This window comes from Chinchilla lanigera, unplaced genomic scaffold (assembly GCF_000276665.1).
Source record: "Chinchilla lanigera isolate Chin_1 unplaced genomic scaffold, ChiLan1.0 scaffold00023, whole genome shotgun sequence".
NCBI classification, from domain to species: domain Eukaryota; kingdom Metazoa; phylum Chordata; class Mammalia; order Rodentia; family Chinchillidae; genus Chinchilla; species Chinchilla lanigera.
Genome location: NW_004955424.1, coordinates 11,497,656 through 11,513,176, shown reverse-complemented (window position 1 = coordinate 11,513,176; position 15,521 = coordinate 11,497,656). Strand labels below are relative to the sequence as shown.

Sequence of the window (15,521 nt, the reverse complement as noted above, 5' to 3'; positions counted from 1 at the left end):
CTCTCTCTATGATATTCCCTCGGCCTGGATTATGCCTCTTTCTACCGAGTCAACCTCCTCTCAACCCGAAACATAAAACACACTCCATGTTCTCCATGAGGCTTTCCCCTGGCTTCTTCAGCAGGTCTCTTTTCCTGCCACCAAGGTCAGAGGTACACGCATAGGCTATATTTGATGCGTGGCACACTCTGCTTGTGTCATCCAATAACTTTTCAGGTTCAAAGGTAAGTTGGAGGACAGAGGCCACATTGGTGTTTGTTATGGTTTGTGTCTAGATGTCCCTCCAAAGCCTCATGTGGTCATGGGGTTTTCTTTTGGTTTTAATCTAGAGTGTGTGATTGATTTGTAGTGCAATACTGGGATTAAAGGTGGGTGATTGCTGGATCAATCCTTTGATTGGATTGGCACTGTCCTAGTCCCGGTAGACTGGGTATGGTATAAGGGACAGAAAGAGGCTTGTCTCTGCTCTCTTGTTGCTTTTGCTGTTGTCCACCATCATAAACTGTTGCCCCTCTGCCATGTGCTGCCCTGCTTTAGACCCAGCTGATTATGGACTGAAACCTCTACAAACTGAGCTAAATAAACCTTTCCCCCTGTAACTTTGGATGTTGGATATTTTGTCTCAGCAACTAGAAAAGTAACTAAGACAGTGTTTTAGTTTATTTGTTTTTCACAGTGCTGGCAATTGAACCTAGGGCCCTGCACATTCTATGCGAGCTCTCTACCACTGTGATACACTCCTGCCCCACAATGATTTTTCAGATTTTTTTAGCTCTCAGTGTACAGCGCCTTGCACATAGTACGCACTGAGAAAGAGGCACTGATGAGTCCTTTCTTCTTCCCTCAAAGTCTGATATTTGAGAAATTTTAGGTTAAACTGCCAACGGGGATATGTAGAGGTGGAGCCATCAGGTAGCTCAGGAAGCAACCTCAGGAACACTAAAAGTCTGTAGGCTTTCTAGCTGCTTCTGTTCGTTTGCATTTGAACTCCCTGCTGTTAGACCCACTCACACCGGGATGGTGGCCTCTGCGGGCCACCATTTGTCATTATTGGGAAAGGCAAATGAAACCTCAAAATCCTGGACAGTGCAGAATGCAAAGGACAGGTCAGAGTCACCGGGGGTGGGGCACTGATCAACAATGGGGACTGACATTGGTGGGTAGGAACTGGGGGGCCTAGGTGGAGAGGGAAGGACAAGGTAGAACGAAGACAAATAAAGGATGATTATAGCCTGTGTGTACAGCCTCGTGTACCATTCTCCCTTACCGCCCCTTCCTTTGTGTGTATGTGTCATATTTATGCACATGGATTTGATTGGGTTGCTGTGCTTTGGTCTGTTTCCCAACTTGCCCCCACCCTTTTTTTTTTTTTTACACACAACCCACTCTCACCTGGAACAAACAAAGAAAAAGCGCTTGAATGTCTGGTCTAAGAGGAGAGGACTTACCAGAGAACTGTTGGTGTTTGGTGCCATCGGGGCTGAGGCATTGAAGACGGTTGTATTCACTGTGGATGAGCACACGACATGGGGAAGGGTCAGTGGCTTCTGGGTGTGTGGCCTGGGACCTCCACTAGGCCCCCCTTTCCTATCTCCCGCTAGTTCCTAGAGCCAGGACTGGCTTCCATTGTGCAGCCCTTTTTCCCTCCTCGCTTTACCTGGGGAGGGAGGGTTGCTGGGAGGGAGACCAGGCCCCAGCTGAACCAGAACAGCTGGGTCAGTCTAGGATGGCTGTGGCCTGACACTGCACAGCTGGCTTTCAAAACTGACGGACAGAAACTGGTGCTGAGACAAGTTGGAGACTAACGTGCCTTGTGAATCCCTACTGGCCGCTAGACCCATTTCTGTGCCATTAGACTTAAAAACGTTTCGAAGAACTAATTCCATGCCTCGCACTATGCCAAACCCTTATACATATCATTTGTTCAGTTCCCAAATCTCTAGTTTCCCTGTTTTACAGATGAGGTAACTGAGGCCCAGAGAGGTTAACTTGCCCATCGCCCAAGGTCACACAGCTCATACTCGGAGTCACGATCCTGCCCCAGGCAGGGTGTCCCAGAGCCTACAAACCTCCCGCTCTGCACAATGGGCTTCCTTGTACCATTCCCCCGCACCAACACTTCCCTTCGCTCTGGTCCCTCTCCATGTGCGCTTTCTAGGGTCAGCTGGGCCTGTCCTAACTTGTTTGCCAGGATACTCTCCAATCTGCCCCTTGAGTGCAAAACCAGGAAAATATCTGAGACCTGCAGGAACATCGGGAACCCAAAGGTGCCGCTCTGAGCTGTTCACTCTACATCCCTGCCATGCATGGCCATCCACTGGCCCACATCCTTAAGTGCATCTACGGGCCCCTTCAGGTCCATAAGGACAGTTGGAGGAACCATAATCTGCCTCCTCTCATTTCCGTGTGGATTCTTCCACTCCTACTTCTTCCCTCTGTTGCCTGCCTGCTCCTTCCCTTGGGGACCGCACATCACTCACAGGGCCGAGCTCCCCAGGGGATGCAGCTCCGCTCACAAAGGTCTTTTGGAAGACCGCTTCCCTTCTCTCTTCCCGTCAACTGCAAGGGAGGAGTGAAGGCCAGCTTCTCCTCACCTTCCTCCTCACCTTAGAAGCGAAGGCAGAGGAGGTAGTTTCTCTACAGCAGATTTGGGGAGGGTGGGGTAGCCCACCAGCCAGTGTCCAGACTATAGCCTGAAATGCATTGCAAGCCCCATTGGCTCCTGCTGCTGTCCACATTTAGTTAGGAACCCAGAGAGAAAATTTTAATCCTGAGGCTCCCCTGGACACCTCCCATAAACCATCCACAGGGCCGGATGTGGTCACAAGTCCCCTCCATGCTCATTCCTGGGCATTTGGGCTGGAGATTAAGGAACTCAGTCTCAACCCAGGGTAGAATATTCCTCAGAATCTACAAACCCAGAGGACTTTTAGTATTGTTATGAAGAGAGCTTCACTTAATAGACATCAGGGACATCTGTTACCTTTCCTCACATTGCCGACCAAGAGAACATCAGGCACAACTAAAGCCACACTCAACCGCTAGAGGACCCCCTGCCTACGCTTCACCGCGGGAATCCAGACATTTTCTAGTATCCAACATTTTCAGGCCAGACATCCTCTTAATGTGTTTTATAGTGAGAGTGTCACAGGGATGGTCTAAGTCACTTGAGATGAGGATGGAAGAAACACAACGGAAAATTCCAGAAAGGTTCTAGTGTTCACAAAGTAGTACTCACTTGGGATTGAAAGCAGCCAAGTCAGTGTTTGCAGCATTCATAAACAGAATACAAATCAGTTACAATGGAAACAAAATGAAGTATAAAAAGGGAGTGCCCCCAAACAAAATGTTAGGATGAAAAGTGACAGAAAATGATAGCATGCCATAGCTAGACTGGGTTTTGCAGTAAAATTAAGAATGTGGTAAGTAGGTGGTCCATGAAACTAGGATGAAACTAGCTAGCGCCCACTCCCTAGTCTTCTAGATATCTAGAACTTTCCTGTCCATATGCTCCTAATCAAGACTAACTTGTCCAAGAGAAACTAAATGTCTCCTCTGATGGATTGGGAGCCAGTAATGGCTCAGCGTTACTAACTACTAGTTTAGTAGCGCAGAGGTTCTCAAATCCGAGAGTGCACCAGAAGCACCTGGAAGGCTTGCTACATTCTGGACCCAACACCAGAGTCGCTGACTCAGTAGCTCCAGGGGGAGGCCTCAGAATCTGCATTTCTGACATCACCAGATGGTCCAGGTGATTTTGCTCTGGGGATCACACCCTGTGAACTGGGACAGTAGCATGAGTCAAAAGAGTGAGGTGACATCAGGCACCTGGGCAAGCAGAGAAGGGAAGACATTTGAACACAGATGGCTTCATCATGTCCCCTTTACCCTACTATGTATGCTCCTACCTCCCCTGTTCCAGGGCACCCCCGGCTGTGGGTTCTCCTGCGAATAAATGATTCTCAGAGTAGCCAAAGCTCCTCACGTGAGCCTGGAAGTTAGACTGTCTCTGAGCATGTGCTTCTAAAAGCCGTGCTTGTGGAATATCTGTGCTCAGTGTAATGAATCCAGAGTCTGCAAGGCACAGGGAGAATGTGAGCCCCCAGCTGGGGCCTGGGCCACAGGCAGCATTCACTGTGGGGAAGAATAATAAGGGCCTGAGGGCAGGATCTTTTCAGTGCTCTGGGCAGGATGGCTCAAACTGAATGACAGAAGAAGGTGAAAGAAAAATATTAAGTATAGACTTCTTTACAAAAATCAGTGCAGTGACAAAGACAGAGGTATAACAAAAACTAAACTTCTTGCAGGTAGGGCATCTTTATTTTCCATAAAACCTAAAGTAGGACCCTTGATAATTATGTTGCAAATTTTGTTTGACTTATGATCAATTTTTTATCCATAGCAATGCATTAAGGGTCTGAGCAATTCAATATCTACTTACTTCCTTTAACCCAATCTGAGCATAGATTTAAGCAGGGCCAACGTTAACATCCCTCCTTTACAACTAGGGAAACTGAGGTTTGGTGTGACCTTGGGTGGTCTCTGGACCTCAGGTTGCCCTCTGTGAGTCCAGCCTGGCTGGTGTGTCAGGCTACATGAAGGGGTCCCTGGCTCCCACTCTGGCAGCTGAGGCCCTGTGGGTACATCCCACCGAAGGCTCTCAGGGGCTCAAGTATGCCTGAAGGAGGCTGGGAGGTCAGACAATATGGGCAGCCTTAACTTTCTGAATGTCAGGCCAGAGAGGAAGTCCACAGGAATGGCACTTAGGCTCCTCCTGCCACCCAGTGTGGGAATCCCTTTCACAACACCCTCGGCACATGGACATCCAGTATCGGTCCAAGGAGGCTGATACCTTCCATAATGGTGACCCCTCCTTTGTTAATTTTCCCCTAAACCCAGCCAGAACTCCTGCCCCTCATCCCTCATGCTGTCTACACTGTCTAGTCACAGAGGGCAAAGGCAGTCCCTCTGGATGCGGCCATCCTTTCATATTCCTAAGCGATGGAACAGCCCCAGGTTCTCCAGCTGTTTTCAAATAGAACGACTGGCAGTCCTCTACCCTAGCATGTTTCAGTTTGTAGGGATATTCATCCCTTTGGTGTGGCTTCACCCTATGAGGTATGTGACCACTTTGACAGTAGTGTGGTTGGGGACTGCTAGGGCTGGCAGGGACCTGAGGCACCATCTACCTCTGGTGTGGGCAGCAGTCCACCCCACACTAGGGCAAACCTTCCTCCTTCCTGAGCTACCCCTATACTCTCCTAATTATAACCCTATTGTGTCTTTTACTATAATAGGCTACTGTTTCCTTGGTTTCTTTCCAAAAACTGAGTTCAAGACCCTGCATTTGCTCCTGTGGCACAGTAAGTGCTGACTGAACAGTCCCTTCCCACACAGGGTCACTCTCGCATTTATAGAGAGCTGTGATAGGGGTGAGGCAGTGGGTGAGGGCCCAGGGGCCAGGGTGTCTGGGGTTCCCGGTCACCTGTATCAGGGGCGACGCACTCGCATTTGTACGTGGTGATGGAGTCAGGCTTGAAATCCGTGTTGATGGGGTAGTACCTGAAGGCACCAATCATCTTCTTAATGGCGTCGTAGATGAAGATAAAGCTGATGAGGGTGGAGAAGCCCTCCTCAGTGAAGCGGGTGATATACTTGATGATAAAGCTGGCGTCTGTGGCCACCAGGATAAGGCACTGGATGGCTGAGTGTAGGCCAATCCAGAGGCGGAACTCCATGTAGTCCAGGCCATTGCCTCTGGAAGGCAGAGGGAAACCAGGGGGCCTCCAGCCTGGGGCTCCTGCCTGTACTCTGCTCCCTGCACCCACCCTGAGCAGCTCATTTTTCTCTTCTAGGGCACAGATGCGCTTCTCAGGACTGTGAGATCTCATGGGAGTGGAGAGGATCTAATGGGAGTGGCCGGAAGGTGCCAAGACACCACTGCGCTCACATAGGTGGTAAGAGACATCCACAGGGACTGAAAAATGAGATTTAAGATAAACAGGGCCAGAGCAGGACTTAGAAATGGGCTAGATCGAACTTCTGTGTTGTAGATGAGGCAGCTGACCCTGGGCTGACTGCAGCTTCCTGGGTCTGGGTACAGAATTCTGACGTCCAACCCTAGGTTTTTCATACCCTACCCTAACTTTCAAATCATACTTGCTCATGAGCAGAATAGGGAAATTTTCTCCTCTTGTCTTGAGTGAATTGCTTTCCAAGCGCTGTGCTAATATGCCCTAAGATAACCAAAAGCAGGTAGCTAGCAGGAGTCAAGAGGAACCACAGGCAGCCCTTCTCAGAGCTAAAGATGGCATTGACACCTCTGCCTCTGCCTCCCCTTTGGGCCTATTCCTCTTCCCTGGCCCTGGGTGTCTCAAATGAAGAGCAGGCACAGGGGGCCACTAGGGGGCACCTACTTGCTGAAGTCGAAGAGCAGCTTCTCGAAGATGAGGATGGGCCCTGTGCTGCTGAGGATGATGAGAGGCTGTCCCGAGAAGAGGCAGAACAAGGAGCCGGACATGGCAGTGCCCAGGAAGCTCTCCATCACTCCCTGGGGGTGCAAGAATGTGAGGCACAGCGGAGGCAGGTGAAGAGGTCTCCTTACATAGGCTGCAACCTTACTAGTTCTCCAAGGGCCCAGACGAGTGTCCACCTTTGTTCTGGGCCCTCTTGCTCCCTAATCCCGCCCTCCACCTCCATCCCCACAACCTGCCACCATGGCCAGTATCACTCTCTCTAATTCTGTTTGGATGAATATCCCTTGTGACCTCCTTTTGGTAGCTCAGGGCCTAGAAAACAATAGATATGCTTGTCCCTGTGTCTATCCTACTCCCAGAGGACAGGCCATTCATCCATTATTCCTCCATCAAACATATATTTGGTGTCTGATCATTCATTCACTCACAATCTATTAAGTACCTGCTATGTACTAGGCATCGTGCCAGGTACTGGAGACCTTTCAGTGAACAAGATTACACAGTCTGGTGAGGTATACAGATAAGTAACCAATTTCTGTACAGCAGGGCTCCTCAACCTTGGCACTACTGTTTCAGGCTAAATAATTCTCTGTTCGAGGTCTGTCCTGTGTATTGTATGATGTTCAGCAGCATTCCTAATCTCTACCCGTAGGATGCCAGGAGCCATTTCCCTCCTAATTATAACAAGCAAAACTCTCTCTGGATATCTCCTGGGATCAAAACTGCCCCTGGCTGAGAGCCACTACCCAGGCGTGTGATAAACTGGGGGACACAGAAGCACAGTCAGGAAGGCCACCCTAGACATAGACATGTGGAAAGCAGGGATTGGTCAGGAGAAGAGGATAAAGTGAAGAAAGAGAAAGAGGGGACAGTGTGTATAAAGTCTGGAGCTGAACAGGAGCCTGTGTTTGAAGAACTTAAAGATGATCAGGATCCACGGCAAACAGACATAGAATGAGCGAGCAGGGCAGAAATGCTGAGAACAAGAATGCTAGATGAGGGGTCGGGGATACAGCTCAGCGGCATAAGCGCCTGCCTGGGAAGCACAAGGTCCTGAGTTCGATTCCCAGTACCCCCCCCAAAAGGTATAAAGAGTGCTAGCTGAGGTTTGAGAGGCAAGTAGGGCCATATGATGAGGATCGCAGGGGATGCTGGGTTTTTGAGTTAAGGATGAGCCTCGCTTCTGCTATGGACAGCTGGGGGAACTGTGTGTCATTTGCTATGCTGGGAAAGGCCCATGAGTAGCAGATCAGGACAGGAGATAATAGAGGCACTGTCACCTGTGAATTGGGGGACTCCAGGGGGCAGCCATATGGACATGCCCGGGAGGCAGCTGGACACTGGACCTGAAGCTAAGGAGAGAGATGCGGGCTGGCAATAGGCATTCATCTCAAATTATCTGAGAAAATGGGCCCTTCCCTTGGAGCTCTGAACTTTCCGGTGGTTTTACCCCACAGGCATCCAGTGGAGAAGACTGCCTACAGTGTGGACAGGAGTCTCTGGTGAGGTGGAATTTTCCGTGTGTTGTCAGGATGGCAGCTTACTATCTTTCTATAAAAGTCTCAATTCCAACCTACGTAATCAAAGTTGGTTTTTTAAAAAGTATGCAAGCCAGGCAGGGTGCCACACGCCTATACTCCCAGCACTCAGGAGGCTGGCTGAGGCAGGAGGGTTGCCACAGTTCAAAGCCAGCCTGGGTTACTTGGTGAGTCAAAGGCCAGCCTGAACTACATAGTAAGACCCTGTCTCAAAAATAAATAAATAATAAAAGAAGTATGGTTCAAGGCCACAATTAGCAATGCAAATAATCATGCTGATTAAATTCACTCAAGTATCACTGGGAAAAGTAACAAATAAATAACAAAGCAGATGATTCTCCTTTAAAGTATGACCTATTTAAGTCATTCTTAAATTTGGTCTCCAGTAATTATTGCTGCTGTTTTTATTATTATTATTATTATTATTATTTTGTCTTTTTGAGGTGGGGTCTTGCTATGCAGTTCAGGCTGGCCTTGAGCTCACTTTGTAGCTCAGACTAGTCTCAAACTCATGATAATCCTCTTGCCTCAGCCTCCCAAGTGCTGGGATTACAGGTTGTTATTATTATTAAGAGTTACAAATATTGATGATTTTGAGCCAAGTGTGAAGGTGCATCCTTGTAACCCCAGCACTTAGGAAGCTGAGGCAGGAGGATAGCCTTGAGTTCAAGGCCAGCCTTAGTGACATAGTGAGTTCAAGTGAGCCTGAACTGCATAGTAAGACCCTGTCTCAAAAAACAAACAAACAAACAAAATATAGTGATGATCTGGACCTGCATTAAGGCTAGGCATTGGGATTACAGGATGAAGCTCCTTCTTGCCACCAGGTGGCAGCAGATTTTCCTGACATTTGCACCTAAGCTCCCCAGCTCACGCTTACCTGATAATTGTCGGTGGCATCACCCAGGAGCCCCCCAAAGGTGATCGCGTTGGTGATACAGCCGAGGTAGATGAACAGAATGGCAGAGATGGACTGGATGTGGAAGCCATCACAGAAGTCACTCAGGAACCAGGGGAGCTTCCTCTTGACGTCCAGACACAGCCCACCAAAGAACCTGCTTGAGACAGGCTGGGAGTTGCTTTCTCACTACAAGCGCCGGGGCAGGGGCAGGGCTAGTTACAGGTTCTGCAGAGTCTGGGGTGAGGAAGGGAATTGGACCAGGAGTGGAAGGGATCAAGGATCTTCCCACCAGAACATTTAGGCCTGGAGATGAATTTTTGCCAGACTAAGTTTGTCGTCAGCATCATTCTCATTAGGGAGGGTGGAAAGAGCCTGTATGGGAAGAGGAAATGTCTGGGAACAAATATCTTGGGGTTCACAGACGGTGGTCCTCCTCATAACCCTGACCACCCAAGGGCTCCTGTGCTTGGTAAACACAGACCACCTACAGGAAGTAGAGACATCCCAGATTACAACAAAAATTGCTAAACCTTATTACTAACAGATTTTTTTTTTCCTCTCTGGAACAACTGAGTGGAGAATTTTTGGCTTGAGGACAGTGCTTACTGAGGATGCTACTCCCCATCATTCCTAACCCAGTACTGAGCAGAGCAGCGTTGCTCAATCTTAACATCACTGGTACTGTGAGTGGCTAATCCTCTGTTGAAGGGAGCTGGCTGTGCGTTGTAGGATATTTAGCAGCGTCCCTGGCCTCTGCCCTCTAGATGCCAGGAGCATCGCACCTCCAGTTGTGACACATGAAAATGTCTCTGGACGTGGCCGAGTCCCCGGAGCCAGGGGATAGAGAGGAGGAGAGAGGCAAAGCTGCTTTCAGCTGAGAACCACTGGTGTAGCGCCGAGGATATATGAACATGACATTCTCAGACTCATGATCTGCACATGAATTGTAGGCTAAGTCCTTTCCTAAATCTCGATCCACCCGAGTGACCCGGGGAGCTGGCAAAGCACCCAGGCCAGGAGAATTTTCTCTTCTTCTCTTAGAAGACAGAAAAATGAAGTTTTTGTATGAGTAACATTAAGGTTTTGAAAAAGGTACGACTATGTATTGAATTGTGTTCTCACCAAAAGATGTACTAAATTCCTAAGGCCAGGACATGTGACTGCTTGGAAATAGAGACTTTGTGGAGATGATCAAGTAATAAAGAAGTCGTTAGGGTGGTCTCTCATCCAGTATGACTGGTGCCCTTATACAAGGAGAAGAGTGCTTTGTGAAGGCAGAGACACACAGGCAGAAAGCCCTGGGATGATGACGTGGGTAGAAATTGCTGCATTGCAGCAGCAAGCCAAGGACTGTTGGCACCGCCAGAAACTAGGAGGAGACCAGGCAGGACCCTGCCCAGAGCCTCCCAGGGAGCACGGCCCTGCGGACAGCTTGATTTGGAACTTCTGTTCTCCAGAACTGAGTGAGAAGAGTTTCTGTTGTTTTGTGCCACCTCGCTTTCCGTACTTTGTTTTGGCAGCCCTAAGAAAGGCGTACCTGCACCAACGGGCGGGCGTATGGAGAAAAGTTTGTGACGCCCATTCCCCTCCCCTGGGGCAACCCTTCTTAGGATCCAAGAGAACACAGGGAAGGAAAGGCCCCAGGGGTCAGACCCCATGGCCAAGAGTGGGTGCTACACACAGTGAAAGAGAAGGACACAAGAGGGCTGAGTAGGAGAGAAGTCAGGAGTAGGGCAGGGGCTCTGTCAGGCCCGCGGTGCGCACCTTCCTGTCCAGATGAGCTCCTCCCCAATTTCGTGCGCAGCCGGCATCTCTGCATCGTCCCCACCGCCGGCTCCGCCGGCCCCACCGCCGCCGGCTCCGCCGCCGCCAGGGCCCCCTCCTCCTGCAGATGCGCCGCCTCCGCCCACCGCGCCGTTCATCTGGCCTAGCTCGGCCAGGGAGAACACGGATTTCCTGGAAGAGGGGAGGGGGGGTCCCAGGTGTCCCCAGTGCGCCCCTCATGTCTCCAAAAATTTACAAAATGTCTTAAAAGACAGGGGAAAGTGCAGAAAATGATCAGTATTACCCACGTCCCATTTAATCATATTTGCTTCTGGTTTTTTACAAAGAGAAATGAAAAGATCGCAATAAAGTTGAAGCCCCTTTTGTTCCTGCCTCTCTCTCTCTCCCTCCCCCGCCCCTCCCCCCACCTCTTGTCAGCAGAGGGCACTTTCTTGGGTGGCTCAATGCGGATATTTGGGTCCCATTCTCCCGGCGGAAGGACGATGACCTCATCCAGGAACTCATCGATGCCTGCAATCAGATCGTCCCGATTGCGGGCTTTGTAGGCCACATCACTGAAGAGCTGGTGAGAAACCAGGGAGAAGAGAACGGTCAGCTTTCTTTCTCATGTCCCGTCATTCCACCTCTCAGGAGCACAGCACAGCTAGCTTCCCGGGAGTCACTTTTAGCCCCTGCTTCTGCTGCCAGCTTGCAATCAGCTGGGGGGATGAGAACATGGCATTGCGGGGAGAATAGGACCCAATGGGAAAGAGCTGGCACCAAAGGAAGACCTTGGAACTAAAGCTCAGGTCTCCGAAATCCTTCTGGAGGACTTTTGAGTTACCTCACCTTTCTTGCTTCAGTTTCTCGCAGAGAAAGCACATTAGAAAACCTCTGCAAAGCCCAGTCTGAGAGGCTCAGATATTTCAGGTGCACTTGTTACACCTGGAGTGCCTGTCATCTCCGGAGCATGTTTTCTGACTCACAGATTGGATTGGGTTATGCCTGCATTCACAGTTCCCTAGCTCCGAATCACTCTGAGGACACAGTGTGAGTGCTAGGCTCTGCCCACAGGCTCTACGTAGTCTCTGGCTCACTTCTCTGGTATCACCTCCTGCTCTTGGAGGTCTTATGCTGAGCCTAGTCCCATGTGAATCCAGCTTCTTTGAGCCTTGTCAGAGAGAAGCCCTGCTCTCTTTGTCTAGGATGCCTGCCTCCTGAGCTCGTGCTGGGTCTACTGTCTCCTGCTCGTCCTTAGCTGTAAAGCCTCCGCATCTGCGAAGCTCTCCTAAACTCCTCAGGGAGATGGATCTGTCCCTCATACTGGATTGTTCTTAAAAGACAGTGACTGTTTCCTGAATCTCAGTATCTTCGGTACCCTGCACAGGGCCTGGTACACAGCAGGTGCTCAAATGTCCCTGTTGGATAACTCAGCGAACGCAGTCCTCAGTGAAGGGGCCATGGCATCCAGGAGCACATGCTTCTTGTTACCACTTACGTCATCCACCATGAGAGTTGCAATGGCACGGCCAATTTCATTGTAGGATTTCGCTCTCCCAGAAGGTCCCAGTAGAATGAACAGAAACCTGCAAAGATGAAGGAGGAGGAGAAGGAAAATGAGAAGGAAAAACAGAAGAGAAGAATTCTTCGGTCTTCAACAGTAGCCACTGTTAACTTTTTAAACTTCTCTCCTTTGAATCTTAGATTCGGTGGAAAAACACTTCCCCTTTGGCTTCCAACGAACTCCTCACATTGTCTTGCTGCCCATGCCCACCCGACAGGTTCTCTTCCTGCTCGTTCCTCTTTCTCCTTTATGATTATTTAAAATAAACCATCTAAAATTCTTCCTTGGTTAGATTTCCCTCTCCTTTTAGAAGTGTCCCTAACAGCACTGCTTGCTGACGTCACGCTGGGTTAGGCTGGCTCCCCGTGCAGGCGTGGCCGCAGGTTTCCGTGGCTCTCACCTGGTGGGAACGGGCACCTCGGTCACTCCTCCCAGCATGGCCGACTGGATGAGACGCACAAAGGCAATGAAAGGCTGGTCCAGAAAGTCCACCTCACCCACAAGCACATTGGAGGCCTCTGAGTCCTTGGGGATCTTCTTCATGAACTTGTTTTTCCTCTGTCAGGGAGGGGAAAGGAGACACCCGGGAATACTCCACACGCTCTTACTTCCTCACTCCCTTTTAGTCTGCACTGGAGGCCCAGCTTCAAAAGATGCTCCTGTGTTTCTTAAGAGACTGAAAGAGGCCCACGCATGTTATCCCAGCACTCTGAGAGACAGAGAGGCGGGAGGATGGCAAGTTTGAGCCCAGCCTGGGCAATATAGCGACTTAATAAGACACTGCCTCAAAATAAAAGATAAAAAGTGCTGGGGCTGTAACTCAGTGACAGGACTCTGGGTCCAAGAACCTGAAAGAAATAACCCAATACTCTCCTAGAGACCTATGAAGCCATCAGAGACGGGAAAGAACCTGCAATGACTTGATCCCTAAAGCATTCTTTGCGGGCGAAAAGTGCTCAGATATGAGCTATGGGGGTGAAGGAAAGAACCTTGGAGCTTGATGGGCCCCAGGCGTCACCTGCAGCCTCCTCTCCCTGGGCAGACAGGAGTTTTAGCAACGGCAATCCAACTCCCAGAATCTCTGCCTCCACCTGTGGTGGCAGAGGGAAAGAGGCCTATTGTGGTGGTCAGGGAGGACAGATTTTCCCTTTGCTACCAGCTTCCTGGTTCACAGGAACCCTTGGCCCAGTCTCGAAGTCTGTAGGTGACTTCCACGGTCCTAGGTCCCTTCCAGAGGACCTTCTAGGAAACTCGTAACTGCTGAAGCTTTCCAACTGCTACTATCAAGGGAGCCTCCCTCCAGTCCCTCTGTCTAGTATCTGCCCAAGGTTGGAAAATTAAGCAATGTCTGCTCCTCACTGGCTCAGTGAAGACACAGGTCCTTTGTGTCTCTTCCAACTGGTTCTTCTCTTGTGCCCACAATTGTTTTCTGATTCGGCTCTTGGCTGGGCTGGGGGTGATACACTGAACTCTGTGGTGTGTGATCATGAGGAATAGCATGTGAGCAAGGACTGCACCCTTAGAGTGTTTTAAGTCCAATGGGAAAAAAACCAAACTCCTCACCCAGGCAGCCAGCAAAAACCCCAAGGATCCTGCTCTAGTGAGATTAAGCAAGGGCTGAGGTGACAAGAAAGCCAGTATCCAAGACTCAAGCAGTCCTTTTGTCCTAGACATTCAGCTGATTAACAAGCAGTTCTTTGGGATGGAGCCGGTGTGCCAGGGAAGCCACCTTCCCCAGGCCAGTTTCATGCCTTTGAGTATCAGGGTGAATGGGGAGTGCCAGGGACAGGAGGAGAGGTGGGGTGGGCAGAGCACCCTAGAGAATAAGGCTTTCAAAGCAGCACTCTGGAGTGGCCCAGCCAGCCCACTTGTAAGCCAGGACAGAAGAGGAATTAAAAGGGGGCCTTGGTCCTTCCTTGCAGGTTAGGATGTGTTTGGCCAGGAGGTCAGGGTGCTTTAAAGGCTTAGGGGTCAGTCAAGCTTCTGAGGACTTCTCATTGAGTTTCAAGTTTCTTTTTTCTTTTTCTTTTTGCAGTTTAAAAATTTTTACTGGTACATTTTAGATATATATAATGATCACATTCATCATAGGGAATTTGTACCTGTGTATGATATATTTTACTTCTTTTTTTTTCCCCATTTTCCTACCTTGAACCCCTCTTCAAGTTTCAGGTTTCATTGTCACCTTTCTTCCTACTCCCAGAGGCACAGATGAGGAGACTGTGGCGCCTCAGGCCCCTGAGGTACGGAGGAGTAGGAACTGAGGGGCCTTCTCAGCCTCCCCAGGCGGTCACAGGTTCTTGGCTGTAGCCCTTAGAGTCTGAAGGATTCTGATCTCATCAAGTGTACTTCAGCCGTGCTAGTGGGAGACCAGGGTCCACGTTCTCCTGCCCTATCTGAGGAAGATGACACACTCCAGGGCATCCAACTACTTAGCTGTCATTGTTCTCTCCTTGGGGAGGTTCGCTTCCTTCTCTCTGCCAGCTCTAATCCCTACGCCATCATTACAGGAGAAAGAAAGATATGTGTGCTAGTTTTCTCTCTTCAACAAAACCCCCAGCTCAGGGATAGCAGGCACCTCAACTGATTACATTCTCTATCACTCACTCCTCTCAGGGCTTGACTGGAGCCAACACCTACGACTGAGCATCCAACTGATGGGCTGAGCAGTCACTGAGGCAGCCCTAAGCTCCCGCCAGGAGCCTCCCTGGGGACTGCCCTCCTTCACGGGAGTGGGGTTCTGCCCCTGAAACCAAGGGCTTCTCCCTGCCATGGTCCTCCACTGCAGTCAAGTACAGAGGCTTTACTACCTGGTCTGTGTTTGGGGTGTGAGAAATGTCATTCATGCTCCTGCTCTGGGCGTGACCTAGGAGAGAAGGAGATTTGTTAGGGGGAGCCAGGCACTCACAGGCCTTTTTCTCTTCCTGCCCCTTGTTCCCGGAAAATTCCTATTTTATCCTCCAAGACTTGATTATGTGTTTTCACCTCTCTGAGGCTTCTCGCATTAGGGTTTGTGCCCTGGGCCACCGTGCACTCAAGGCGCAGTCCTGGGTGCCCTTGTTGCTATGTCAGCATTTGAGTCAAAGTATCTAGAGGAGAAGAATCCTTCACATTGCCTTTTCTTTTTCTGTTCATTTCCCAATCTCTCTCCTCTTTCCTCACAGCTCACCTGACTGTTCACTCCCATGAGCCACCAGGAAAGGCCTGTCTGTGACCTTTCACCCCCCAGCCCTATGGCTCTGCCCATATTTCTTCTGTCTAGTCTTGGGAGACCGTTA

The 15,521-nt window shown here is 49.9% G+C and overlaps 1 protein-coding gene across 5 annotated transcripts in view; it reads right to left on the bottom strand.

Annotated features, from left to right (window-relative positions):
• Slc4a5 (solute carrier family 4 (sodium bicarbonate cotransporter), member 5) overlaps nt 1-15,521 on the bottom strand; it is a 111,122-nt gene that overhangs the window by 23,965 nt on the left and 71,636 nt on the right. For 3 of the 5 annotated variants that reach the window (XM_005385520.2, XM_013514621.1, XM_005385523.2), the window contains 9 exons: nt 15,054-15,109; nt 12,644-12,801; nt 12,178-12,265; nt 11,108-11,262; nt 10,680-10,871; nt 8,895-9,069; nt 6,417-6,550; nt 5,486-5,757; nt 1,449-1,507 (listed from right to left, as the gene is read on the bottom strand). In XM_005385520.2, the coding sequence (XP_005385577.1) occupies nt 1,449-1,507; nt 5,486-5,757; nt 6,417-6,550; nt 8,895-9,069; nt 10,680-10,871; nt 11,108-11,262; nt 12,178-12,265; nt 12,644-12,801; nt 15,054-15,109 (1,289 nt within the window). The remainder of the gene's footprint in view (nt 1-1,448; nt 1,508-5,485; nt 5,758-6,416; nt 6,551-8,894; nt 9,070-10,679; nt 10,872-11,107; nt 11,263-12,177; nt 12,266-12,643; nt 12,802-15,053; nt 15,110-15,521) is intronic. The other 2 variants (XM_005385521.2, XM_005385522.2) reach the window with 2 other exon arrangements.